This window comes from Choloepus didactylus, chromosome 27 (assembly GCF_015220235.1).
Source record: "Choloepus didactylus isolate mChoDid1 chromosome 27, mChoDid1.pri, whole genome shotgun sequence".
NCBI lineage: Eukaryota > Metazoa > Chordata > Mammalia > Pilosa > Megalonychidae > Choloepus > Choloepus didactylus.
The window spans coordinates 21833526-21860609 of NC_051333.1; the positions used below are offsets into that span (position 1 = coordinate 21833526).

The window sequence follows — 27084 nt, forward strand, 5'->3', positions numbered from 1 at the left end:
CCCTGGTGAGCACAGACGGGCTGGCGGTGGCATAACTCGGGGGACAGGGGGCACCCTTGTTGCTGGCAGGGGAAGGAGCCTCTAGAGGAGGCTCTCGCATTTGGGGGCTTTGCTGCTTGACCCAAGCACTCCTTCTCCTGAGGTCACTTCAGGCCCAAAGGAGCAACGAGGATTGGGGGGGGGGGCTTAGTCTGCCCCTCACCTAGGCCCCTGGATGCCACCCTGAGGCTCAGCCGCCCCAGAGAGGCCAGAGGTTCACCTAAGTCATCAGAGTGAACATCAGGACCTCAAAGCCCACAGTCCCACCCACACCTTCCCAGCTTACAGGTGGGGAAACTGAGGCCTTGAAAAAGGGTGGGATGGATTTGGGCACTGTTGGTGGGTGTCTCCCCCTCTGTCCCCTAAGAAAGTACAGAGCGGGGTCTCCAGGGGATCCCTGGACTTGCAAATGACCATCCATGCCCAATTTCCCAGCCCTGCCCATGTGCCCAGGAGAATGACCCCTTGGTCAGAGGACAAAAGTACCAGCCCGGCCAGGCCCACGTTGAGACCACAGGCACTAGGATGGGGCAGCCCTGTCCCTGATCTGGCTCCTCGGGGGCTCTGCTGGAAAGGATGGCAGGAGGACTCAGGGCAGATGGAGGGCTCACCATGGACCAGGAATGAGGTCCTCGTTGCCCTGCTCCGTCCCCCCCACCCCCAGCTCCTGGCAGGGGGTTGGAGAGTGGCACAGCTCTGGGAGAGCAGCTGGAGCCACCAGAGGGTGAGAGGGGCTTGGAGCCTCAGGAAACACTCCAGAAAGCCCCGCCTGGCCCTGCCACCTCTCTGGAGTGGGGGTAGGGTGGGGAAGGGGTAGAAGTGAGACCCCGGGGGTGCCCGCACTGGGGAACCTGCAGAGGGGCTCATCACACTACCCCTCCTCCCTGCCCAGCTCCCCACAGCCCCCACCTACCGGACCCACCCAGTCAGCTGCTGGGGGCCCAGCCGTGCTACCAGGCCTGTGGGGTGGCCCCTCTGTAAGAAAGAAGGACACGGAGGCAGGGTAGAAACGACTGTGTATTCCCTGGTTACAAAGCGGGGCTACGGCGGTCACCAGCGTGTCCGGGGGTCAGCAGACCAGCAGGGCCTCGTCGTCACTGGCCTCCAACGTTGGGGAGCAGGGTGGCAGGGGGCTCCTGCAGACACCCAGTGGCTCTGATGGATGGGGGCCTAGGGTGTCGCTGGCAGTGGGAGCAGAGAGCTGGGGGTTCTGGGCGGAGCAGGCCTCCCGGGATGTGTCCGGCGGGGCCAGGTTGCCCACCAAAGGTCCCCCACGGCCCTTCCTGTCCTTGTTCCTCGGCCTGCGCTCCGGGACCCCCAGGCCCGGGGGCAGCGGCAATGAAGGTCCCCCTTCAGGCGCATGGCCGGGGGCGCCGGGGGGGCCCCCGCCAGCTGCCTCGGGGCCGCCTGTGTCCGTAGGGGGTGCCGGGGCGTCCGGCGCGGGCTGGAGGAGCCCGTCGCCCAGCACCGTCTGCGAGGTGCGCGCGGCGGTCAGCAGCGGGATCTGGCCGCGCGGCGCCCGCGGCCGGTGGAAGAGCCGGTTCCAGAGGCGGCCCAGGCGGCGGCGGGAGGGCCCGCGGCGGGAGGCGTGCCGGCGCATCTGTCGCCGCATGGCGGTGCGCAGGTTCTGTAGCACCGAGGCCTGGAGCGGGGGGACGGCGGCTGAGGGCGCACGGGGCGCTGGCGGGCCGAGTCAGCACCCCGCTTCCGCCGGCCGCGGCCCCCCGCGCCGCCCTGCCCAGGCCCTTGCCGACCCCCTCCTCCGCCCCCAGATCCAGGGGGCCTCACCTGGGACGCACTGTAGACGGGGAAGTCCTCCACGGGTGGGATGAGGCCCTGCGCGATGAGCTGGCCGTACGAGGGGGGCGCCTCCCGCCGCACGAACTCAGCCTCCAGGCGCGTCATCTGGGTCTCAAAGGCCCTGGAAGCGAGGGCGGAGGGGCATCACCGCAGGGCCGGCTGGGACCCCGCGCGACCCCCTCTCGCGAGGCCCCCCTGGGGGCTCAGCAGCAGCACACACCCCACCCTGCTCCGGACCTCGCCCAGACCCCTCTGTGCACGAGAGAAGTCGCTGGGTGGCCCGAGTCCCCCTTCACAAACCCACATCAGACAAACAAAAACTAAGGTACCCCGGCCATGTCAGAGCTCCACCTTAGAAACTAGGAAAACCCCACATATCAAACGCCGAGGCTCAAGGAAAATTCCTGCTAGTCTGGAACAGGGTCCTCCCTGATGTCAACCCCCGGAAAATATTTGTTCTAGTTAAAATCTCATTTAAAACTGTTTAGGCGGAACCTAAACAGGATCTACGTAATCCAACTACAAAATAATAACATTAATGACAATGACAACAATAAAGTTGGAAGAGAAGGGAGCGTTACCAGGAAGCAGACGAAAATCAAGAGAAAAGTAAAGAGACAGAAAGAGAGAGAGATGTGTGAGGAAAAAAAGGAAAAAAAGCTAAGGTCCGACGGCCAGGTGCTCCCCGCTCCCCATCGCTCGCCCCGAGCCCCGCCCACCAGGGCCCCGCCCCGCCCACAATGCCCCGCCCCCTGAGCACCGCCCACCAGGGCGCCATCAACCAGGGCCCCGCTCCCGCGCCCCGCCCACCAGGTCCCCGCCCACCATGTCCCGCCCCCCGGGCCCCGCCCACCAGGGCTCCACCAACCAGAGCCCCGCTCCCGCGCTCCGCCCACCAGGCCCCCCCCGCCCACCAGGCCCCCTCCCCGTCCCCGCGCTCCGCCCACCGGGCCCCAACCACCAGGCCACCAGGGCCCCACCCACTCGCTCCGCCCACCAGGCCCCGCTCCCTGAGCCCCGCCCACAGAGCCCAACCAACCAGAGCTCCGTCCCCGCGCCCCGCCCACCGGGCCCCGCCCACCTGTACTCCTGCGTGCGCAGCGAGTAGAGCTTGAAGGCGCAGCCCAGGGCGATGACGAGCAGCAGGCCGCACACCAGGCTGCCGATGAGCGCGGCGGTGATGACCTTGCGGGGCACGGCGGCCAGACAGCCGTGCTCGTCGCTGCCGTCCTGGCAGTCCTCCTGGCCGTCGCAGCGCCACGTCTCGAAGATGCACAGGTTGGTGCCGCAGTGGAAGGTGCCGGGCTGGCAGGAGAAGCAGTTCTTCTCGTCGGCGCCGTCGGGGCAGCTCTTCTGGTTGTTGCAGCGGTCGGCGGGCGCGTAGCACAGGCCGCCGCCGCCCTCGCAGGGGTACTGGTCGGGCGGGCAGGCGGGGCAGCCCTGCTCGTCCCGGCCGCTGGCGCAGTGCCACCAGCCGTCGCAGCGCTGGGGCTCCGAGAAGCAGCCCTGGTCCCCCGCGTCGCCCCCGCCGCACGGCCGCTCCCAGGGCAGGCAGTAGCCCTTCACCTGGTAGGTGGCGTTGAAGCCGTGGCCGGCGCTGCGGGCGCGGGCGTGGTAGGCCACGGTGAGGCGGCCCTGGGCGGCCTCGAGGCTCACGGGCCGGTGGTTGCTGCGGTAGGACAGCGTCTGCAGCAGGCGGTCGCCGCGCTCGCCCAGGCCCTCGTACACCTGCACGTAGTCGTCGTAGCCCAGCCGCAGCTCCAGCTGCAGCAGCACGCGGCGCGGGTCCTGCGTGTCCACCAGCCACGTGCAGTGAAGGTCCGAAGGCCCCCGGGCCGCGCCGAACAGGTCTGGGGAGGCGAAGGAGCCGTAGAAGCTGCCCAGCCGCCGGCCGCACGCCAGGTCCGGGCAGCCGGCCTCGTCGGAGCCGTCGCCGCAGTCCTGTGAGCCGTCACAGCGCCGCTCGGCCGGCAGGCAGCGCGTGGAGCGCGCCCCGCTGCAAGGGAAGGTGCCCCCGGGGCACAGGCTGCCCGGTGGCTCCCAGGCGGGCGTGGAGCAGTTCCCCTCGTCTGAGCCGTCCCCGCACTCGTCCAGGCTGTTGCACCGCCACGGGCCGGGCAGACACTTGCCGTTGTCGCAGAGGAACTCATCTGCCTGGCAAGACGCCTGGCCCAGCTTCCCTGGGGGGCGAGGAGCACAGAAGACGTGGTCAGCAGAGCCTCCCTCCGGGACAGGGCCAGAGGCAGGCAGGTGCCCTGGTCACAGCAGGGCCTCTGGCTCGGCCCCATGCAGTGAAAACAGCACCAAAAAGAGAAGCCCCTCGCTTCTGCACGGCCACTGAGGGTCAGAGACCCCTGGAAGACTGGGGTGGCAGAGTTCCTGACTTGAGCTAGAGCTAAAGGGCTAGTCCCCTGCTCTAGCCAAGTCTGTTGAGTGGGGTCTGTGACAAACCCCAGTGACCTTGAGAAGCTCTGTGGGGGCATCCAGAGATGGGGGTGGGACCCGTCCTGGCCCTGATGGGGCTGGCTGTCGGGGGAGGGGGTGGGGAGGACCTGCGGGGAGCCTGGGCAGTGGAGGGCGCTGCCTGGCCCTTGGAGCCCTCCTCATGGGTGCACTGTGCTCTGTGGAACGGGCCATCCTCCCCACCCCACCCGCTGCCGGGACCACCTCGGATGTAGGAGAGGCGGAAGCCCTGGGCCTGGCCGGAGCTGGAGGCGTCGGAGTGGAAGAAGATCCAGACGTGGTCCCGGGCAGACGTGAAGGCGGGCGGGATGGCAGAGCCGCAGAGCCGGAGGGCCTCCTGGCGGGGCGGGGCCGCCGGGCCCAGCATGACCCAGTCCAGGGAGCACTGGTGGGACTCCTCCACGTCAAAGCTGCGGAAGCTGCAGGGTGGAGAGGACAGCCAGGGAGTGGTCAGGGCTGGCCTGATGGCAAGGACAGCCCACCCACACCCACCTCATTGCCCTGGCCCCTCGTCTCCCATACTCGCCCGACTCCCCCACTCCCAGTCACTGGGTGGGACCCCCTCGCCCCCAACCACGGACAGCATTCGTCACATTCAGCATTCTTTCGCATGCTTTCTGCGCAAGAAAGCCTCAATCGTGTTCCTTCTGCCCTCCATCAGCACGGGCACAGCATCCCCAGCCCAAAGCCAAAGAGGAGAGGGGAGGCCCAAGGGCCCAGCTCCCTCCCACCGGCACAAATCCATAGGGTTTGGGGCAGGCCCACGGCTGGCCTGGACTGCAGTTGGGGGACACGGTGTCACCTGGGAGAAGGACCAGCCCTGGACTCCAGTGGCTGTCTGCTGCCCAGGCCATGGGTGGGGCAGGGGGGACATGCTGTGTGCCATGGAGAGCCACTCTCACACATTCCCACATTCAAGGCTCCACTTAGTTGCCCCACTGGTCCACTTCTAGAGAAGGGGAAACTGAGGCACAGCACCCAGTGCAGACTCTGCTCATGTCTGTCATGTCCCTGGGCTTTGACACTCTGGAGTAGCCAAGGGCCTTTGGGCTTTGGCATCTGGGAGAGCTCAGACAGATATCCCTCACCCAAGACCAGGGGTTCCGGCACCTCAGTTTCACTTCCTGGTCCCCGTGCCCCATTTTCTTCTAAATGTCCCAAGGTTCCCTAAGATTAGAGTATTTGGGCCCCTTCCTGGCTCCCTCCCCTGCCAAGAGCACCCCAGGGCCCCCTGGGGAAGCCTTGTTCTGGGCTCAGTGCCAGCCTGGCCTCAAGTCACTCCTGCAGGACAGGGAGGAGACCTCTGCCATCTCAGAGGCAGCTGAACCAGGCCCACCGGTCCCAGGGCACCCCCTCACTGGCAAGGCTGAGGAGACTGATAGTCCCTGCACCCCTTGAGCAAGGCTCAGGGCAGGAAGAGGCCCAGTGCCAGGCAACCAGCCACAGAGGCCCACGGGGAGCTGGGGACCTGGGCACACGCCCGTGCTCATCCATGTTCAGGCACTCACTCGTGCACACTCACATGCTTACCACTCACACATGCTCACATGTGCTTTCACGCTGCTCCACAGGTGTACTCATAGGCAAGAGTTCACACGTCTGCTCACGTATGCACACATACATGCATGCTCACATCTGCTCACACATGTACTCTCTGCACCTGTCCACACGTATGCACATGCACGTACAAAATCACACACATGTGCTCACACACATACATGTAGGCCCACCTAGATCCCCTCAGATCCCCTCGGTGTCCCCTTACCTGATGGTGATCATGTCCCCACGGTCGCCCTGGATGTACCAGCTGCAGTTGGTGCCCGGCGGGTAGTTGAGGGGCCAGGCCGGGCTGTAGATAACCCCACGCCGCTCTGTGTGTGGCTCTGGCTTCCCACTGCAGGTGGCTGTTGGGAGAGGAGGCTGGGAAATGCCAGCCCCGCCCCACCTCCAGGCACAGGCCTCCCCCAGGGGCAGCTCAAGGGCAGCCAAGGATGGCCATGACCGGGGGCAAGACCACCACTGCTCAAGACTCCACCCAAGTGGTGGGTGGGGGGCAAGAAGGACCCATCTGCACTTGGAGTAGCCAGAACTGCCCCTCTACTGGTGCACCAGAGCCTAGGTCCCTCCCCACACCCCCCGCAGCACTGGGAGTGAGCCCACCAACAACTCCCTTTGCAACCTGCACCTCCAAGGTGCATCCTCTTGGTCTTGGGAGCCCCAGCTCAGTGGAGAATTCTGCACACACTGGCCTGTCAGCCCTGCTCCAGAAATCCTGCTACCACCCCTGCCTGTCCTCCCTGGGGCTTGCCAAGGGGAGACCTCAGCCCCAGACAGGGAGGGGCAGGCAGGTCCTCCAAGTAAGACGCAAAAGCCCCACAGCATTGCGGGCTGCAGCTGGGAGCACCAACTAGGCAGGTGCTCGGTGGAATGAGGACCACCAGCCAGGCCCAAACAGAGGGGCATCCTCAAGAGCCAGGCCTGCACACTTCTTGTGTGGCATTTGGGTTTTATCTTGTGCATAAGTGGGAAGCCGCAGGAGGTAGATGTCATAACCAGTTGAGGACACTCAGCTGGAGCAGTGACTTGCCCAAGGCCACGAAGCCAGGCAGCAGCAGAGCCGGGATTGGCCCTTGTCCTCCAGTGAGCTCACCGTCCCCTGCTGCCAAGAGCATTTATGGCACAAAGCACCACCCCACCATCATCCACTTCACTATCCATGCCTCTGGGTCCCAGCTGAGCCCGCCCACCCGCAGGGCCCATGCACACCCCTTCAACCCTTCACCACACTGCTTCATCCGATCCTCACAGCAGCCTCCGGCAAAGGCAGGGCCCATTTCACAGATGGAGAAACTGAGGCTCAGGGAGGCAAGCGATGACCCTCCTCCTGAGCCCATGGACACCATCCACTCCCCTCCCACTGCCTGGCACCTTCTGCTGTCACCCTGGAAGCCACGTTCTCTCTGGCTCTCAACAAGAGTTTCTGGGCCACAGCTTCAGAAAGCAGAAGGAAAGCCCTGTGGCCACCTCCCATGGTTCCAGGATGGGGACAGAATTCCTTGAGGCAACCCCAGCCCCCCTCCCCACCTCAGCTCTCCCACCCCGGAATCCTCGCGCTCCCTCTCCCTTGTTGATCCCACTGCCCCCCCGGAGGGTGCTCTTCTAACCTCCCTTATCATGTTCACTCGGACCCAGCTTCCCGTCTCAGCTCAGCGGTCCCCTCCTCCAGGAAGCCCTCCCCCTGCTCCCTGACCAGGGCTCCGGTTCTCCCCACCCCCTCCTCAGCAGCCCCTGCCATAGCAGCAGCGCTGTCCCTTTTGTTCTGGGATTGTCCGAGTAAAGCCTCCCGCAGGAGGCAGGGGCTGGGCCACTTCTGGCTGGACACATGTCCCCAGGGCCTCGTGCAGGGCCTGACTAGCGGTCGGCATTCGATAAACACGGATCGATAAGTGGGTTGGCCAATCTAAGCCCTGGCTTGGAGTCACGGTTTGAACCCCCTTCCGAGGGGGCCTGCTGCGACCGCCGAGGCCCAGATGATCTAAAATTGGTACCCCTGCCGACGGCTCACAGGAGCTCCAAAAGTGCTAGAACAGAGATGCTCACCCTCGACCAGCTGCCTGGCTCAGCCCATCAGGTCACCGCCGGAGCCTCACCAGTGTCGGGCTGGCGAGGGGCAAGCCAGCCCTGCTCCACCTGGGACCACCTGAATCCCTGGGAGGACAGCCTCCCGGAGCCCCAGATTCCTCATGCAGAAAACATGAGCGACACGCTCTGCTCACAGCCCAGGAGGGTGAGGACTAAACAAACAGGGCAGCACCTGAGAGACTGGGCAAAGTGCCCCCAGCTGGGCCTGGTTCACTGGGTGCTGACTGGGGGGGTGCCCTGGGAGGCATGGGGTTCCCAAACTCAGGAGAGGCTTCTCCTCCTAGAAGGGGCTGGGTGGGGAGGGCTCACAGGCAGGAGGGCCTGGGGCAGCGTCCCCCCGCCACCTCGAGTCCCCAGAGCATGTTAGATGGAAGCGCCTGTGAGTCAGGAGGTCCGAGGCGAATGGGTGAGCTCAGCCCCGAGGACAGGACCCACCAGGGCCTGGGGCCTCCCCTGGGGAATGGACAGGGACTGCCTCTCTTATTGGAACATTCACAGTTTCTCACCCATGAGGCTGAGGGAGAGCAAAGCTCCTCTGTCTTCCATCAGGAGCCACCTGCCACCTTTTCTCTGTGCCCACATCTTGGCCAGGAAACTCCTTGCTCCTAAACCTGTGTGGCTCTTCTTTCATGCGTCAGGAGGCTGGTCTCTCCAGACCACGAGCCAAGCCAGGAGCAGATGCCTGGACAGCTCCTCCTAACAGACGCACCCCAGAGGGCTCCCAGGATGGCCCCGGAACCTCCCCTTCAGGGGCAGCGTTGTCACTCTGGCTAACTGTCTGCTGGTTTCCGCAACTGTCAACTCAGCCTCGGGCAGAGCGTTTGTGGAGCAGGAGGGAGGCTGGGGTCTCTGTGGGGAGCTGGGAGCTCTGGCCAGGGGCTTCTGACTGGGACCCGCTCGGCTGTGGGCCTGGAGGACGCCACCAGCTCAGACAACCAGCCCCAGCCCTCTCTGTGACAGCAGGCCTGGCCCCACCCCAGCACACCACCCCAGCCCCAGGCCCCCGGGCCCACCCTGTCAGACACCTGCTTCCACCCTGGGCCTCGGCTGGTCCCTCAGTAAAATGGAGTCAGTGGGTGTCACTCTTCTTGGGGGGTGGCTGGGAAACTTGAGGCAGGCAGCAGTTTCTAGCAGACATTCATGTGATGGGGTGGGTGGGGCAGGGTCCATTGGGAATGCAGCATGGAGGTGAGGGTCAAGGTGGGGTGGTGAGATGATGGGCAGGCAGTGAGGAGGGCCGTGTGTGTTGGGGAAGGTCGAGCCAGGAATGCTGACGCAGGGCAGAGTTTGGGGGGGCCTCTGTGAGCAGTCAAGGAGGTTTGCCTGCACTTCAACTGGGGTAACCTGTGTTCACCCTTGGCCCCTGGGCCAAAGTGGCCTGCTCAAGTGGGCAAGGGATGACTAGGCACTTTTAGGCCAGTGTCCTTGTTTCCTGGTCCAAAGTGTCATCCAATACTCCTGAGAAGACACGAGCAAAGCCTAATGAAGCATAGTTTGCAGATCTGATTTCCAGAGACAACTGATACTCCAGACAACCTACGAGGTACAAGCTGGTGATAGGGAACTGGGAGTCCCACCCTAGTTGGGCACTCTGGGGACTGTGTCAAATGAGTAGAGAACAGTCTGAAGACCCTGCCCAGGCCCCCCACCTGGGGTCAGTGAGTATGTGGCAGAGCCCAGAGACCGGGGTGTAGGAAGGCAGGTCCCCAACCCAGTCAGGGCCTGATGTACTGGGCCAGGACTCGGACTGAACCCAAGCGGTCCCGGGCAGCCCCACCAGGCCCTGAGGAGCGTTTGAACCCAGGGAGGGGTGGGAACGGGCCTGGGGATGGTTCCTGCTCCAGGCTCCTTCAAAAGGGATCACAGGGAAAGCCCTGACGGGGCAGAGTCAAGGAGCATCGGCCACCAGAGCTGGTCTCCACCGCCCTGACCAACGCCAGAGGGATCCGAGCTGGACTCTGGGAGAGCCAGGGCCCCAGACTACCACTTAGGATCATGCAGACTGTGCGTGCAGCTCACAGCTCTGAGGTCCAGGCACAGACACCCCGATGTGAATGGCGACCCCTGGAGTGGGGTGATGTGGACCCTGCTGGGGCCTGGGTTCTTGACAGCTAAGGACAGACAGATGCCCGACTTGGAGGTGTGTCTTCTTTCCCTGGTTCTATGAGCAGCTCTTGCCCCTGAAGGACCACTCTCCTAGCCCAAGGCCAAAGCCAGGGCCCCTGCACATGGCAGACATGTTCAGGGGGCCCACCCACCACATCTGCTGGACTGGCACCCCATGCACCATTCCCCCACCTCTCTACCTGGGCCAGGCACCTTACCCACGCTGGAAAGCAGGATGGGGAGACCGGGCAGTTAGCTGTGGGGACTGGGACACCAGGCAGGGTCAGGGTGGGGTCAGTGCTGGGCAAGGCCAGGCCCCAAGTAAGCCCGAGCTGGCAGAGTAGGCCAGGCTGCATAGAGAACAGAGCTGGAGGGAATGGGACAGTGACAGAGGAGCCCGTGCCTGCAACACGGGCTGGCGAGAGCAGCTTCTGGGCACACCGGGCTTCTGCTCCCAGGGGCCGAGGCCAACAGCTGTGGTGGTGGGTACGTCCCCCCAACACCTGAGCCAGCCCTTCTGCTCCAAGCTGGGCCCAGAGTAGAACTAGAATCCCGGTTACCTCTTGCCCCACCAGGCAGCACAACAGACAACAAACAAGTCAGAGGCCCCCAGTTGGGGACCCCATCTTCTCCTCCAGCCCTGAGACCTTTCTGGATCTCTCCTGGTGGCACTGAGGGCCACAGAGGGCTGCAAACAGCATACACCCCCGATGCCCCCACCCCCTCCACTCCTGACAGTCTTTGCTGTGCTTGGCTCTAGCTGACCAGCAGGAAGGAGCAGGCACCTCCTGGCCCTCAGGGAACCCCACTGCACAATCTCTCACTTGTGTGGGGCCCTTTACATGCGGCCTCACTCACTCTCTTGACCTTAAAAGCCAGGCCTGGAGGTAGGTCCTATAAATTCACCCCTTGTCCAGAAGAGGAAGCCGAGGCTCTGGAAGTTTAAGCTTGCCCGAGATCAGACAGCTCCTTTGTGGTGCAGGCAAGACGCACCAGACAAAACTGAGACTGAAAGGGGCCAGGTGACCTCAGGGGTGGAGCCAGGACGCTGAAGGAGAGAAGCATCGGACTTACCTAAGGCAGGGACCGCGCTGCTGAGCCTCCCAGTGAGAAAGAGATTCACTGTGGGAGACACAAAGAGGGGTCAGTGGGGTGGGCAGGGGCTCTTGGGGCAGCCCTGTCGGGGCATGGCACAGCACTGCCCCAAACCAGAGCTGACTTCCCTTCATCCCACAGGGCAAGGCCCAGAGTGCTACAACAGGGACTCCCACCACCATGCCTGGCCCTGCTGGGATGGGCAGAAGCTAGGACCCGGAGGGTCTCGGAACCCACCCTGCACAGCCACAGCCCAGGGGAGCAGTGCCCATGCCCTGGCTGCCTCAGAGCCACTCCTGCTGCTCCCTGAGGGGATGCCATGTTCCTGTCTGGCGTGGGACCCTGGGAACTGGACCACCCATCAGAGGGGGGCCCTGCGAGAGGCTGGGGCACAGCCAGCAGGGTAATGGTGCCCTGAGTCCCAGTTTCCTCTGATTCGCTGTGCCCTGCTGACCTTGGCATGTGTGCAAAGAATTCACCTCCACCCCTCAAAGACCCCCCTCCATGGGATTGGTCCTTTGTCCCCATCTACTGCTCTCCTTCATGGCTCACGGGACCAAGGCAAGGAGACGGGCAGGGGTGGGAAGGCACCTCCCCCGACAAGGATGCTGGTGCAAGCACAGAGCATCTCGGGGTGGGGGTGGGGTGGGGCTCAGCCCTCACCTGGCAGGTAGCAGGGTGAGCCACGCCCTTGTTCGAGACACCAGGTCCTGCTGGGCAGAGCCTGTGCCACAGCTCCTGCGCAGTGAGGCCCTTGGGTCCACTCGCAGAGGGAAAAAGGAAGCCAGTGTTCTGGTCCCCTACCCTGTTCACCAGGGACAGCCAGCACCCAGCAGCTCAGAATCCAGCACACACTACTGGTGGGGAGGGCTTGAGGCGGAGGGGAGCTGCAAGGTGCATGCTTGGGGTCACCCCTGATTTAGACCAGCTCACCCAGCTGCCCCATTTCAGAGCTCCCTGATTCTTGGAGAGGGGCTTGTGCAGGTTAAAGCAGACCGGTTTGTGTCTTAGTTTGCCATTTCAGTAGCTTCAGCAAACCTGTCCGGTTACAGGGCCCTCAGCAGCGACACCACAGAGTGAACCGTGTCCCCTGATGACCCCCGGCTCTGATAATGGCCTCTCTCCTTTTTCGCGGTAAATAAAGAAGCCATGTGGGTGGCGGATTTAACCCCTCTCTGCCCCCCACGGGGTGCTGGAAAGGCGACAGAAAACCCTCTGGGCAGCGCAGGAGCCCTCGGCCCCGGTGCCAGGCCTGACAGGTGCTGGCCCTTCCCAAACACACCACGCTGTGCTGAACCGGCTGCCCCCGCGTCCCGGAAGACACAAAAGGAACAGGGGTCTTTCTCGCGGCTGCCTCCTCCCTCCTGGCTTCCTGAGCGCCCCCTCTGCAGGCCGGCGTCCGTCCCCGACCCCGGCTCCTCGCAGGAAACCGTCTTAAGCGACAGCCGGCCCGGGACGCGCGGGCCTCGCCTTTGTCCGCACCTCCGGAGACCACCCGGGCCGCTCGCCCCAACCGGGCCGCCCGCGCGCCGCTCAGCCCGGGGCCGGGGACGCTGTTCCGAGCCGGGCGGGAGCCGGGGCTCCGCTGCCAGGGCCCGGCCTGCAGGACGAGACCCCAGGGTCCCAGGCCTCAGCCCGGGGCCGACCGGAGAGCTGGGGGCGCTCGGGAAGGGGAGGGCCCAGCGCCGGGAACCCGCCTCGCTGCGGCCTCCGCGCGGGAGCTCTCGCCCGGGCCGGCGCGGAGCCCGGAGCCCGCCCGCCCGCCGGCGCGACCCACTCACCCAGGCAGACGACTGCGAGCGGCGCCCGGGCACCCGGGCCCCACTCTGGCCCCGCGGCCGCCCGCTTCTCCATGCCGGGGCCGGCCGCCCGCGCGCCGCCTCCTGCGCCCCGGCTCGGCCTCGGGCTCCCGCGGCGGCTCCGTGCGGCGGTGGTGCAGGCCCGCAGCGCGCGCGGGGCCACATCGGCCGCGGCGTCACGGGCCTCTCGGGGGCTCCGCGGCGGCCGCCAGGGAGGACCCCCGCCCGCCGCTGCCCCCGCGCCCCGGGCGCCGCGCCGCCGCCGGCCTAAGCCCGGCGGCCCCCGGCGCGCCCATGCCCCGCGGCGCGCAGCCCGCCTGGCCGGGTGCCGCCCGTTAGCGCCTCGCTGGGTCCGTCCGGCTCCCGCCCGGCCCCCGCCCGCAGCCCCGCGCCCGGAGGCCGCGCCGCGCAGCCACGTGACGCGCCCGCCGAGCCGCAGAGGCACTGGCGCTGCGGGCGCAGGCGGCCGGGGCGGACCCGGGGGCGCGCGCCCCGCCTCGGGGTGCTGGACAGCTCCACGCCGGCCCCCTCTGCCCAGCCCCGCGCCCGGGACTCCAGGCGGGTCGCGCGCCCGGGGTGCGGGTCCGCTCAACCCCTCTCGGATCCCGGATCCCGGCTGTGCTGGGAGCTGGGGAGGGCGGGGATCGGTGGGAGGTGGCAGAGAAAGGGGCTACACGGGGCTGTTTAGAGGATCTGAGGGCAGGACTGCGTGTGGGGGCGCAGGACTTAAGTCTGTCCTAGGCGTGAGGCATCCCTGGTCTACCCGGCCCGGCTGGTCCCCCACGTTTGCCACATGTGTGAGATGAATCTACCACCAACCCCCTCCCCACTCCCGCCAAGCAGAGCAGGGCCTGTGAGGACACAGTGAGAGGCCCTGAAGACCTAACCCCTCCCAGGCACCCCGAGCCCTCTCAGTCATCCTCACAGGCCCTGAGGAATGGACAGGGGTAGGCCAACTTTTCAGGCTTGGGGTCACCCCTCTGTGAAAGCTGTCACCCAAGGTGCTGGGTCCAAAAGGTGAAGAAACCAGGAGCCACCCGAAAGGAGGGCTGAGGCTTGAGGAGGCCATTCAGAACCAGGTTGACAGGGAGAGAAGGGGCAGGCTGGGGTCAGGCGGTCCCTGCTCAAGTTCAGTCTCCATTAAGACTGATATGAAAGTAGAGGTCCCCATAAGATCTCCAGCAAGGCGGCTGTGGTGTGGCCTGCCCCACCCCAGCCTGAGCTGAGCTCAGGACCCCTTTGCAGCCCCTCACCATTTGCTGTCCTCCCAACAATTGTCCAGAGTTTACTGAGAGAAGCTGGAGAGGAGCTGATGTTCTAGTAATGAAAGCTGAGGACAGAAACAGAGAAACTCTAATTTGCTTTCACTGTGCAGGCCGACCACATTTTGATAGAAAGTTGGGGAAACCCCTTTTAGTTGTTCTGGTTTGTCTTGTTCTCTCTTTTCTGATTCTTTGGGTGCCTTTTCCAAAGCAGACATCCTGGGAGATGTAATAAAGCATTTGAAAATCACATAACAAGATAATCCACTGATTTATGCTAAAACAGCATACCCATAATTTGGTCTCAGAATTCCAGCAGACTGCTGGCTGCCCAGGCGGTGGGCTTTCAGGCATGGCAAGAATGCTCAACAGAGGATGAGAACAGCGCAGAGGGTCTGCAGTGTTGTTTCACTTGAGGATGCCGTCTACTTTCATGTATGCTGAGTTATATAAGGAACCAAGGATTTGAGATTAGAGTCATATTGAGGCCTGAGGCAAAAGGAAAAATGTGAGTCCCTATATACACTATCAACATACCTGCCCGTATTTTGAACCAAGTGGGAAAAAAAAGCTCTACAATCACAAAACATGGCTAGATGGAAAGCCCCGCATTGCCCCATGTGTTTTAACCTCCTTGTCAACCCTCATAAACCCATACAGTGGGGGACACGGCAGCCAAGCTGCCCTGGAAACCTGGAGCTAATTAGAAACAACAGTTCCTGTTGCAAAATAGTGCAGGGTCTTAAAACAAGGAAATACTTTTTTGATTTTCTGCATTAATTTGATTTTTTGAAAATATTGCATTAAAACATTATTCATCTTGGTTACTGAGTTATTTTGGCACCTCCTTAACTTTCGTGCCCGAAGTGGGTGCCTTGCTAACCTCACCCTAATCCCCTGGTTGAGACCTTAATTTTTTGACACCCCATGTCTGATGTAGACTCTCGGGGGTCTAGTGCCCTCTAGAGGTTGCTCTGGGGTCAGTGCTGTATCCCACCCTCCCTCACCATGTCTGGACTTGGTTCCTGGCTGCAGTCACCTTGTCCCACCCCATCCCCATCTCCTCCCTGCAACCTTTTAATAAACGTTCCATATCTGCTTGAGTTGCACTCAGGAGGTTTCTGTCCATCCCAACTCAAAAAACTTCCAACAAGTGGAGAAATAAGTACCGCTAAGGGCGTGATGCAAGTCATAGACCCCAAGAAAATGCCGACTGACTGGGGCAGGTGAGGGAGAACTGGGTTGGAGGCGCCTGGGCAGGGATCAGGGTTCCCTGGCAGAAAGCTGGCCTTCCTACTGAGGAGGAAGCAAAGCTGCTGTCAAACCCACAGTGTCTTGGGTGGACTGTGGGCCTTTAGCAATCAGCTAGCGGAGCGAGGAGCAAGGGGGGCACGCAGAGGGAAGAGGGAGGAGGCACACACGCCCCCCCTAAATCCCCACCCAAACAGCAGGGCCAGTGCCTTTGCCCACTCACCAGGCTGCATATCCCAAGACCCCCGCATGGCACAGAGCAAGCCGATGCTGCAGGAGTTTCCCAGATGCCCCTCCATCATCCTCCAGTGTGCAGGTGCAAAGCCAAGCCTTCTCTTATCCAACTGGCTGCCGGATACTACATTAAGTGAAGCCTGGGGTGTTTGATAATTATCTTTCTCAATTCCAAATAATTAGAATTTAAGGGTCAAAGATCAAGAGGAGATCTGGCAAGTAAAACCAAAGCAAGGTCCTGTGACCACCCGGTCCAGGATTATCCCAGGTGCCTTCCAGGAAGGCAAACCTTTCATTGTCCAAACTGAACTCTAGATCAGACACTTCTACATCCTGTGCTTTCCCTGTTGTGCCCAACTTGGTTAACGGCCACACCACTACTAAGTCAATAACTTTTACTCCCATCCTTCGATCCGTCTGATGGATCACATCTGATCCATCACAGTGAATCTCAAATCTGTCCATCCTTCACATCAGCATGGCCACCTCCCTGGTGCAGCGCCCCCTCCTCTCTCCTGGAGCACCACAGAGGCCTCCTGTGTGACCCTCTGCCTCCCCACCCATTGCCTACATGCTAATATGCAAACTGGATTTGCCCTGTGCAGAAATGCTCCAGAACAGAACTGGAGGGTTTTAGCCTGAGCTCCGTGCCCCTTTGGGACTGGCCCTGCTTACCTCTCCTCTCCAAGCCCCACTCTCCCTGAAGCTCATTCCAGCCTCATATTATTTTCACTCTTCCCACAGCTAATTTCTACTCTTCCTGTGGAGAGATGCCAGTTCTGTCGGGGAACAGCCAAAAGGCAGAGCCAGAGGGCATGTGGGGAGACAGTCTCAGCTCACAGAGCAGCTCCTCCAGCTTATGGGCGAACCAACTGACCTCTGGGTTCTCCAGGGCCCCAGGGTTTTGCAGAGAACTCCAGGCACCCACGGTCAGATGCTCACTCGAGTTCAAGGTCAGATGGTACATTAGCCTTGGGTAAACCTGCCTGGGCGCCCTGCAAAATCCCTTCCGGAACCCCAGCAGGGGTCACTCATGGGATGGTGTCTGCTACATGGCTATTTTGCTTTCCTACACGTTAAAATCCAAGTTTCTCCAGTGATGTTTTTAAAATCTCAGTCATCTTGGTTGAAATTAACATAAAACCCAATGACCTGGGATTTCTGAACGTGAGCTAATGTTGTACAATTTTGAAGTAAGATCATGGAAGGACAGGAAAGGGAGCTAAGAAGAGAAGAAAATGACTTTAGAGAAAGGGAGCTAATGTTCATTTGAATTAAAAATACCAAAAAGAAACTGGAAAAGAATTCATGATTGCAACACAATTCCCACCTGAGCTCAACATTTCTACCTGCGCTGCACCTCAGCCAGGGCTGCTGCTTGTGACTTCGTGTGGCTTCTGGTGTCTCTACCCTCCCGGGCTTTGGTCTGCCAGGGTGGCAATTGCCAGGCTGGGAGCGGGCACCTGCCCCACCACGGGAGACGCCCAGGCTGGCCAGCCCTCGCCCTGATCTGGCGCGTGGCTTCTACCAGGTACGTCTGTGTGATGGGCAGTGTGGCTGAGCACTTCCAGCCACGGACCCTCTCAAAGCCGCTGCTGGCTCTTACAACTTTAATAGACCAGCAGCGGTGCAATCCTTTTACCTCCGGTATTAAGCAGTAATTTTAAAATTATAGGCCTAGAACAGCGAGGATAAGTATGTCATAAAAGCACCATTCAGCCCCCAGAAAGGCTTTTATTGCAATAAAAATGGAAGCACCAGGTCACTCACTCCTTTAGTTTCTGTAACCCTCACCACAGCAATTCTGGGTGGCAGCGCAGTTCCAGTTTTCCATTAGGAAGCTCCCCTCCGCCTTGCCGCAGCACAGAAGGGCCCTGAAACAATAATCGTTAGTGCATTGATTTGGGGGAGAATCAGTCCAATTCAGGACAGCTCACTGAACTATTAATGGAGCGAAGCATATCAGAAAACCCAAGGTGGGCTGGCAGATAAGGTTTGTTCTTTAACCCAATTGCTGCCCCAGGAGTAACGGTCTCATGTTGAGAGAAACTGAGTCCAGAGGCACAAGTGCGGGCCGTGGAGTGGATCAGGAAAGCCACTGGGGGGCAAGCCCAGGCTTCCCAAGGAGAGTCCCTTTTGGGGATGGGGAGAGTGGGTAGTGGGAGGAAGAGTCGTCGTCTCTGGTCAGCGAGGGAAGAGCCTCCAGAAAGAGAGGGGAGGGCCAACTTCACGTCCGCATGTGTGGGAGGTGAAAGCAGCCTGCTGAGGGGCTGCAGGGGTCTTCTGTCAGGGCTGACTGTCCCCTGTGAGAACTCCTGGGACCCCCAGGGGTTGCAGTGTGGCCAGCACAGTGCTACACCCACCTGCCAGGGCTCTGAGGGCTGCCACCACTGTGGGCAACTGAACCTTTGTTAGGGGCTTAATATTTGTAATGAAAACAGCTCATTTTAGTTTACTTAAAAAGGAGATTTGTACATCATTCCCTTCAGTCAGCCCAATACCAGATCACCAGCCATAAAGACATGATCATAAATACAAACGAGACCCCAAAAAAACATTCTGGGCTTTGCTGCCTGTCTGTCTGTCTCTCTCAATCACCAGGCAGATTAGGAAGTGGGTGAGGGCATTCGAGGCACGCTAACACCAACCCTGAGCTGTGCCCGCCACAGAATGAGAAGCCCTGAAGGAGAAGAGAAGAAAGACATCCTCAGATGACACTCTGGGTCAGTGGTATTTACTGCAGGGTGTGACAAGCTCAGATCACCCCCATCTGATGAAAGTCACCCAAATATCCAGCATAATTAAGTGGAGGGGCCCTGGAGTCGACCTAATGAGGACTCATCCCACTAACACCCCATGTGAGCAGGTTTCCGAACTTTTATGAGCCTTGGTTTCCTCTTCTGTAAACGAGACATGATACTACCTACACCGCTAAGTCACAGTAAGAAATAAAAGAGTTTCCTGGTAAGGCAATTACAATCGTGCCTCACACAGAGTAAGCACTCAGGAAATACCAGCCACTGTTGGACTATCACCTCTGAGGAAACTCCTATTCGGTCTTCAGAACCCAGTTCAATTATCCCCTCCTTGTCCTCTCAGAGAGATAATCATTCTCTCCCTCCTCACTGCTGCTTCTGTACCCTGAACTCTGCACCCATCTCATTCTTGTCATTTGCACCTCCTTCCCACAGGGTGCTAACGTGCCTTTTATGTCTCCAACACCCAGGGCAGCTCTGCCTGCACATACCTAGTGTTTACTGACTTGAGTCGAAGCAGACAAAGGTGCATGGGAGAAAATAAAATAAAACAAGGGGCCTGGATGGAGGGAGCCCAGCTGGTCCAGCAGGGGGATAAACCAGGGTCGCTAAGGCCGCCAGAGGTGGCCTTCAAGCTGAGAGGAGCACGACAAGCAGCCAGTCAAGCAAACGTTTGGAGACAACGTTGTATGGAGAGGGAACAGCCTGTAAAAGGTCCCCAGGTCCAGGAGGTAACCTCTGTCCTTGGGGGGAAGTTAGGGGTTGGGTGGGGGTCAAGAACTAGACATTTGCTCCTAGGGGAAAACCTGACAGACAGAAATCTGGGGAGGGTGGGCTGGGGTGGGGTGGAAATGGGCAGGCTCCAAGGCTACATGATTACATTTTTGAATTTTAAACTGAAATATAAGTGTTTGATACATCCATAGAGCACCAGCTGGCCAAGATGGGCTGGCTGAATAAAAAATTAATGGCTGTTCATTGTCCAAAAAAAAAATATACCAATGAGTACAGAACATTCTTAAGAAATATAAAAAACAAAGACCATCCACCCAGAGATGTTATTTTGGCAAATATCCTTCCAGGCCACTTTTTAAAACTCACATAAACGTATATTTTGCAACAACAGAAACACACTAAGCACAGTTTTGTAACTTTTCTGGCATAACTGTGTATCAGCATTCACGCATGAGCCTCTGCACCACCCTTCTCGGTGCCTGCTGCATACTCCCTGGAAAGCTGTGCAAGTCGTTTGTCTCACTGCTGAGAAGCCCTCAGTAAATGGCCTCACGCATCATCCTCACCAAGGGGCCCTATTGGGGCTGTGAGATGAGGGTCTGGAGGAACAGTCTCCAGGTCTAAGGGTGGGCACGTTTAAATGTCGGTGCACCCCATCAGATCGCACCCTAGAAGGGGTGCCAGTTCCCACCCTCTCTGGTGGAACATGAAATGTGCTCGTTTTTGCAGCAACTCAGGGTATCATCATCAGTCTTCATGTAATTTTTTCCTATGCCGTAGGAGAAAAAAATCTTGCTGCTTCAAGTTGCACTTCTTTGAGTGAACATCTCTCCGTGTGTTTGCTGGTCATTTGTCTCTCTTCCATTGTGAATTGCCTTTTCCTTCTTTCCGTCATTTTTTTTCAAGGAAAAAAAAGATTATTCAGGAATAGGGAGGGTACTTGTACTGTCCTCAGGAAGAGGACTGAATAAAATTGTGCCTTTTAAAGCAATGCAGAAGGGCACATTTGTCAGCAGAACAAATGTGCTTCGAAATCCCTCCTTCAGCAGAGGATTTCCAGGATGTTTTATTTTTTTGATGTGAGTCATTAGCAGCACGGCAGCCGAAATCATCAGTGCCAAGAAGCTTATCCGTCTCTTTCCAGCTACTAAATCTAAAATAATAAAGGAAATAATAAAAAAAAAAAAGCAAGTCATCTGGCATTGGAAATACAAATTTACATTCCCACAGGCAACCAAAGCAAAGTTCAGCTTAAACATTCTCCCTGGCACCACGTGAACTGTGCACAGACAGGGGTCACGGAGGTCTGTGGGGTGGGCTTCCTTTCTCCACTGTTGCAGCCTTATATTGTTGACAGAGGAAATTGTGCAAGATCAAGAGAGTAATGGTTTTTCCCCCAGAGAATGAGCATCGGAAACATCCCTCCCGAAAGTTCACCTACTTATTTCAATGACATTTTATGCCACTTAGAAAACCAAGAGATAATGTTCTTCAAATTTTTTCTTTTAAAAATTTTTCTATAAATAAAAAGGGGAAAATAACTACAGTTGCATTGATTTTGTCAGCAAGAGCAAAGTCTAATTTGATTCAGCCATAGGTAGCCACTAAGTGATAAAGTTTGGGAGCCTGAGAGAAAACATATGCATCCAAAATCGTTGCGAACTCAGAGGGCTCAGTCGAGTTCAGTTATAAGGATAATAACAGCAATGATGATAATAACAGCTCTCAAGGGAATTGCAACACTTTCAATGTAACAAGTTCAATTTCTGGCCCTGAGAAGGCAAAACTTCCAAATCATAATGCACCATTGTCTTTGTCCCTTCTTGACACATCTCAGGCCAAAATTCTGATGATCTCAGCAAGTCTTGGTCTCCATCCTTACAACATCCTCATCCTGACTGATGCAAGTCCTTTGAGAGCACTCTCCAAGCAAGATTCATAAAAAAGTAAGTCAAGGAGAATTTCCCTCATTTTATGAAAAGAGAAACAGGGAACAGTGTCGTGTGACTTGGCCGCAGTGGACCAGCACTTAGGCTAAAGATGTAAAAGCTAGTTGAGAGGAAGTGACAGGTGTGATGGAAAACACTGTCTTCTCTAGAAGAAAATGTAAACAGTCCAAGGAAGGAGAGACACTTGAGCATTGGAACACTTTTGGGTGTAAGCAATGAAAACCAGACTCAACTTTCCTGAGGGAAAAGGGGCTGCAAGTGAAGAGTCCCTGGCCTTGGGGGTTTCATGGAGTTCAGGACAGGAATGCAAAGAGATACTTGGGAGCAAAGTGGCAGGATCTCGGTCTGTCATCTCAGTGCCTCTCCCTGCACCTGCTCTGTTCTTGCCTCCCCCCCACTGGCCAGCAACTTCCCTCCGAGCACATGGCAGAAAGCATGGCCCCTTCCACTACCACCATCACCATCACCTACAGCACCTGGGTCTGCGAGTAACAGGCCAGCCACCCAAATCCCAAATTCTGCAGAAAGGCTCTGATTGGCCCAGTCTGTCCAGATGGACTCCTCTGAGGGCTCATCCTGGGTCAAGCATCCAGTTGTCTTGGAGCCATGGGATTGTGGGGTAGGGGTAGGAGCATTTCCTAGATATTCCTCTAGTGTGCCCTACAAATTGCCCGGGAACCTCTGAATTGAAAGTGCCTCAAGAAGATACTCATTCATTCACTCAACAAACATTTGTTAGGTGCCTTCAATGCAAGAGGCCCTGTGCCAGGAGCTGTAAATATAAGGAAGAGTAGCTAAGCATCTTAGCTTCAAGGACTTTGCCATTTTTGTGAGAGAGGGCAAAGACAGGTAGAAGATACCTGCTGGATAGCATAATGATGGAAATGTGCTCAGAAAGTTGTGGGAATCCAGCAGGAAGAGCTTGTGGGGAGAGAAAGGTGTCCATACTGGAATGAGGAGCAGTCCCGTAGGTCTTCCACTTCTGTGTTTCAGCTCTTCAGAACCTGCTGATGGTTCTGAAGTTCTTTCTTTCACACAACTCTTACTGCCCTCTGCCTGGTGATCCTGCCCAAACATCCATTCTAGCCTCAAGGAGCCGATGAACTCTTGCCAAGCCCATGGGCATCTGTCCACACTCCCCATGGGGGCTTTTGTTCATATCCCTGAAATGCCTATTTTCATTCCAAGAGTCAGAAAACTTGGGTAAAACAAAAAGAATTTGGGATCCCATATTTGAAATACTCAGTTCAAGTGCAGCTGAATCTAGGGGCATGAAGAAATGCCACAGAATTCTCCTTGTGTGTGTGTGTGTGTGTCTGTTTCTCCCTCTGTCTCCATCACTCTGCCCCCTTCTGCCTGGTGGCATCATCTCCATGCTCCACTTGGGAACAAGATGGTATCCAGTTACCCCCAGATTCAAGTTCAACAGGGAAGAGCTCATACCATCCACAATGGTCTCAACACAAGTTTCAATTTGTCTTATGGGGTCTGAAGAGATCAACCCCAATCTCAACCCAATCAGGGTGGCCCAAGAAAGAGGGAAAGTGCTGATGGACTTGGGCCTGGGTCACCAAATCCACCACTGGGGGTACAGAGAGTGGGCATTGCCCAGAACACTGGGCCTGAGAGTGGGGTAGGGGCCAGCTTCTTTGCAGGAACCTGCTAAAAGGTGATGAACAGACAGGCAGCTAGGTGGGCAAAATGACAGCAGGTATCCACCTGCCCACCAATCCTGGGGCTCTTACCTCCCTTACCTGCCTGGGGCCTTGTGGCTTTTTATAGCTATTGCCTTTTCTGAGAGGGCAATGGGTTCCTGAAAGAAAAAAAAAAAATGCGGAGGAAACAGGAGAAAAATCATAAGTGAAAAAGAAATTTAACTACTATTTTTCCTTATAATTGATAATTCAATATTACACAATGACTACATAAATTCAGTCTTGTCTGAAAAATTAGTCCATTACAGACTTCCAGAGGTGGCCAAAATGGAGTAAGCTCACTACAGCCTATCTCTCCCACTTATTACAAATAAAAACTCTGCACAAAATACAAAATGCACTACCTGAGGACTCTAAAAGGTAAGCAAAAGAAGACAGATTGGTGAGAAGAGTCAAAAACTGAAGAAACAAGTAACATGAGAACGAGATTTTCCCCCAGTTTTCTCATTCAACATTGACTCCAAGGGGAATGCCCAGGGGAAGTGCACTGTATAAGGCAGGCAGCAGAAAATTCTGAGAAAAAACACATTTTTCTGGGCAGAGACTCAGGAAAAGGGACACCTGTGAACAAGAATATGTGGAGGGAACCCTCATATTTAAAAAAAAAAATTTTCCTCTTTTTTCATTCTGATGCTGTGCCAAGAGCCAACTCCAGCCATGGAGATGCAGCTGCTGCATCAATGCAACCAGCTAAAATTGCAGGTGATATCCAGTCTTCCTGGTTAGAGGACTGGGAAAAGGAACCCCACGCAAGCCAGAGAATATGAGAGAGTCCAAGAGAGGAAAAAGAGAGAACTGTACCTCCTGATTCTGTGTCTGAAATGGACAAGACCTGTGCTCACCCCTGAACTTCACATATATGGGACAGACCCAAAGCAACACAGAAGAAGCTTGGAGAACTAAAGTAAGATGTAAACCATCACCCAAATCTCACACTAACTCCTGACTGGTGTATACATTGGAAGAGACCCAAAGAAGCACAGCAAATTGTTTGAGAACTGAACTGATGTTGGAATCATCACCCACACAGAAGGTGAAACAGAACTTGTGATGTAAACCAAACCAGGTCAAGTGCATGCTAGGACAAGAACAAAAACCAATATTCTCCAGAATATTTTAACAGGACCCAGAGTCTCACAACATAGTATTTAAAAGGCTCAGGACATGATTCAAAATTACTCAATATGCAACAAACCAGGAAAATGTGACAATGAGACAAAGATAACCCAGACGTCAGAAGTATCAGAAAAAGACTATAAAGCAATTACTACTATGCTTCATTAGATAAAGGTAAATACTCTTGAAATGAGTGAAAAGACAAACGTTATCAGCAGAGAACCAGAATTATAAAATAGAAGTAAACAGTAATTACAGAAATGAAAAATAAAATATCTGAAATAAAAGATTAACTGTACGGGCTCAATAGCATAATGAAGATGACAGAGGAAGGAGTTAGTGAATTCGAAAATATGTTAATAGAAATTATGCATGATGAAGAGTGAACAGAGGCTCAGGAACCTGTGGAAAATATCAAAAGATCTAACGTTCATGTGATTGGAGTACCATAAAGAGAGGAAAAAGACTGGAGCAAAAGAATATTTAAAGAAATAATGGCCAAAAACTTCCCAATTTTTTACAGGTTTGAGAAACTCAGTGAACTCCAAACAAAATAAACCCAAAGAAAACCATAATCAGATGCATCATGATCAAACTTCTGAAAACCAAACATGAAGAAAAAAATCATGAAAGCAGCCTGCGGTCGCAGTTGATTTGTCTGGGGGGGGGGGGCGGCCGGTTGCTGAACCCTCGGCTCTTGGCGTTGCTCGGAGGGTACCGGCGGCGGGGGCTCTTTCCCGGAGGCGAGGGCGAGGCGGGGGACTGGGCCCGGTCCCCGGCGGAGGCGTGCAAGGTGTGGAGGGCGGCGAGAAGGGAAAGACAAGACACTCTTCCTCCAGTAGGGGTAGAACAAAAGGGGGGTTTATTCAGGGGGGTAAAGCCAAGAGCGTTTATTAGGGGTGAGCACAGGTTATATAGGCTGGCATAGAGGGCGGGGGTTGTTACAAGCCAATGCTGAGGGGATAAAGGCTAGGATTGGTTCTGAGAGGGTGCGGAGGTTAGGATTGGTTCTAAGAGAGCGCGGAGGTAGTTTGAAAAGGGGCGGGAGTTGCTCTGGCAACGGTGTCTGGCAACAGTGTATGCGCACTGGTGGTGATGGGAGTTGCACTGGCAACGGGGAGTGTCCGGGCAAGATAAGGGGGTGGGGAAAAGGCGGTTCCCTCCGGCAAGCCTCCCCTAACAGTGGTATTTTGGGTGAGGAAATGGGGCCTGCCTCCGGCCTCACTTTCTCAGGCCTGGGGGGCAGTGGAGGGCGCTGTCGCCCGTGCCCACCACCCTCCCCAGGGGCTGATCAGGTCCCCCAGCCCAGGCCCGCCAAGTCGAAGCACGTAATCAGTATCCCGCACAGCCACAGAAAAATGGCCATTACATACAAAGGAACAATGGTTTGAAAACTTGCAGATTTCTCATCAGAAACTATGGAGGTCAGAAGATAGTGGAAAAGCATTTTAAAGTGCTGAAAGATAATAACTGTCAACCTAGAATTCTATATCCAGTGAAAATATTCTTCAGGGATTAGGGCAAAATAAAGATATACTCAAGTATAGAAAAACTAAGAGAATTCATAGGCAGAGACTTTCTTTAAAGGAAGTGCTAAAGGGAGTTCTTTATGCTAAAGAGTAACGATAACCAAAGGGAAACTTAGAACTTCAAGAATGAAGAGTAACATTAATTGTAAATATTTATGAATAAATACAAAAGATTTCTTATCCTTCTTAAATTGATTAAAATGTATAGCTGTTGAAAGAAAAACTTTAACATAGTCTGATTTTATAATAAATTTAGATATGACACATTTGAAAAGTATAACACAAAGGGAAAGGGACCTATATGGCTGTAAGGATTCTGCATTTTACTTGAAAAGGGTAAAATGTTGACTCTAAATAGGATATGAAAGGTTAGCACATTGAATCCCTATAGAAAACACTAAAAAATTCAGAGAGACAAGCAAAATCACCAATAGATAAATTAGAATGGAAAACTAAAATAGTATTCAAATAATTCTAAAGTAGGCAAGAAAAGGGGAACAGAGGAACAAAAGACAGTGGAGACAAACAACAAAGCAAAATTAAAATGACAGAGTAAATATAAAAATATCAATAATTGCATTAAATGTAAATGATCGAACACATCAATTAAAAGAAAGAGATTTTCATATTGAATTAAAAGAAACCCACTTTAAATATAAAGATATAGAAAGGTTAACATTAAAAAGATAAAAAAGATACGCCATCTAAATTTGAATCGAAAGGAGACTGGAGTCATTATAGTGATATCAGATAAAGCAGACTTCAGAACACAGAATATTAACAGAGATGAAGAGGACATTATATAATGATAAAGGGCCCAATTCTCCAGGAAGTCATAACAATCCGAAATGTGTACATACTTAATAGCAGAGCTTCAAAATACATGAAGCAAACACTGACAGAAAAAAGAAATCAATACATTTCAAATTATAGTTGGAGATTTCAACACTCCTCTCTCAGTAATCAATGGAAAAAGTAGACATAAAATCAGCAAGGATATAGAAGAACTAAATGACACTATTAGCCAAACTGACCTAATTGACATTGATAGAGCACTCCACCCAAGAACAGCAGAATAAATACTCTTTTCGAGTGCGCATGAAACATTCACCAAGAGAGACCATATTCTGGGCATAAAATGAACCTTAACTGATTTAAAAGAATTGGAGTCATATAAAGTATGTTCTCTGACCATAACAGAAACAAAGTAGAAATCAATAACAGAAAGATACCTTGAAAACCTTGAAATATTTGTAAATTAAACCACACACTTTAAAATCTACAAATGCAGAGTCATGTATCTACCATCACAATAGGGATAGGAAACAGTCCCACCTCTCCCCAAAATCCTTCATGCTGTTCCTTTGTTGTCAATCACTCCCCCCTCTCCAATCCCTGGCAACAATTGATCTGTATTTTATCCTGACCATTTTGCCTTTTCCAGAATGCCATATAAATGGTATCACACAGTATGTAGGGCCTGAATTCTTTACATGTTGCTGTGTGAATCAATAATTTGTTCCTTTCTGTTTCTGAGTAGTATTCCATTTTATCATGTACCACAGTTTGGTAATCCATTCACCTGTTGAGGGA

The 27084-nt window shown here is 55.8% G+C and overlaps 1 protein-coding gene across 6 annotated transcripts in view; it reads right to left on the reverse strand.

The window, feature by feature from the left end:
- Nucleotides 1-1043: 1043 nt before the first annotated feature.
- The window catches only part of LRP3 (LDL receptor related protein 3), a 40983-nt gene continuing 14942 nt past the window's right edge, over nt 1044-27084 (reverse strand). The window contains exons 2-8 of one of the 6 annotated variants that reach the window (XM_037820390.1): nt 17462-17565; nt 11125-11172; nt 6068-6206; nt 4507-4721; nt 2921-4019; nt 1828-1960; nt 1044-1681 (exon numbers count right to left, since the gene is read on the reverse strand). In XM_037820390.1, coding sequence (XP_037676318.1) covers nt 1109-1681; nt 1828-1960; nt 2921-4019; nt 4507-4721; nt 6068-6206; nt 11125-11172; nt 17462 — 2208 coding nt within the window. In that variant the 5' untranslated portion in view covers nt 17463-17565 and the 3' untranslated portion in view covers nt 1044-1108. Of the gene's footprint in view, nt 1702-1827; nt 1961-2920; nt 4020-4506; nt 4722-6067; nt 6207-11124; nt 11173-11808; nt 12049-12926; nt 13198-17461; nt 19008-27084 lie in introns of those variants that run through there. The other 5 variants (XM_037820389.1, XM_037820388.1, XM_037820392.1 and 2 more) reach the window with 5 other exon arrangements.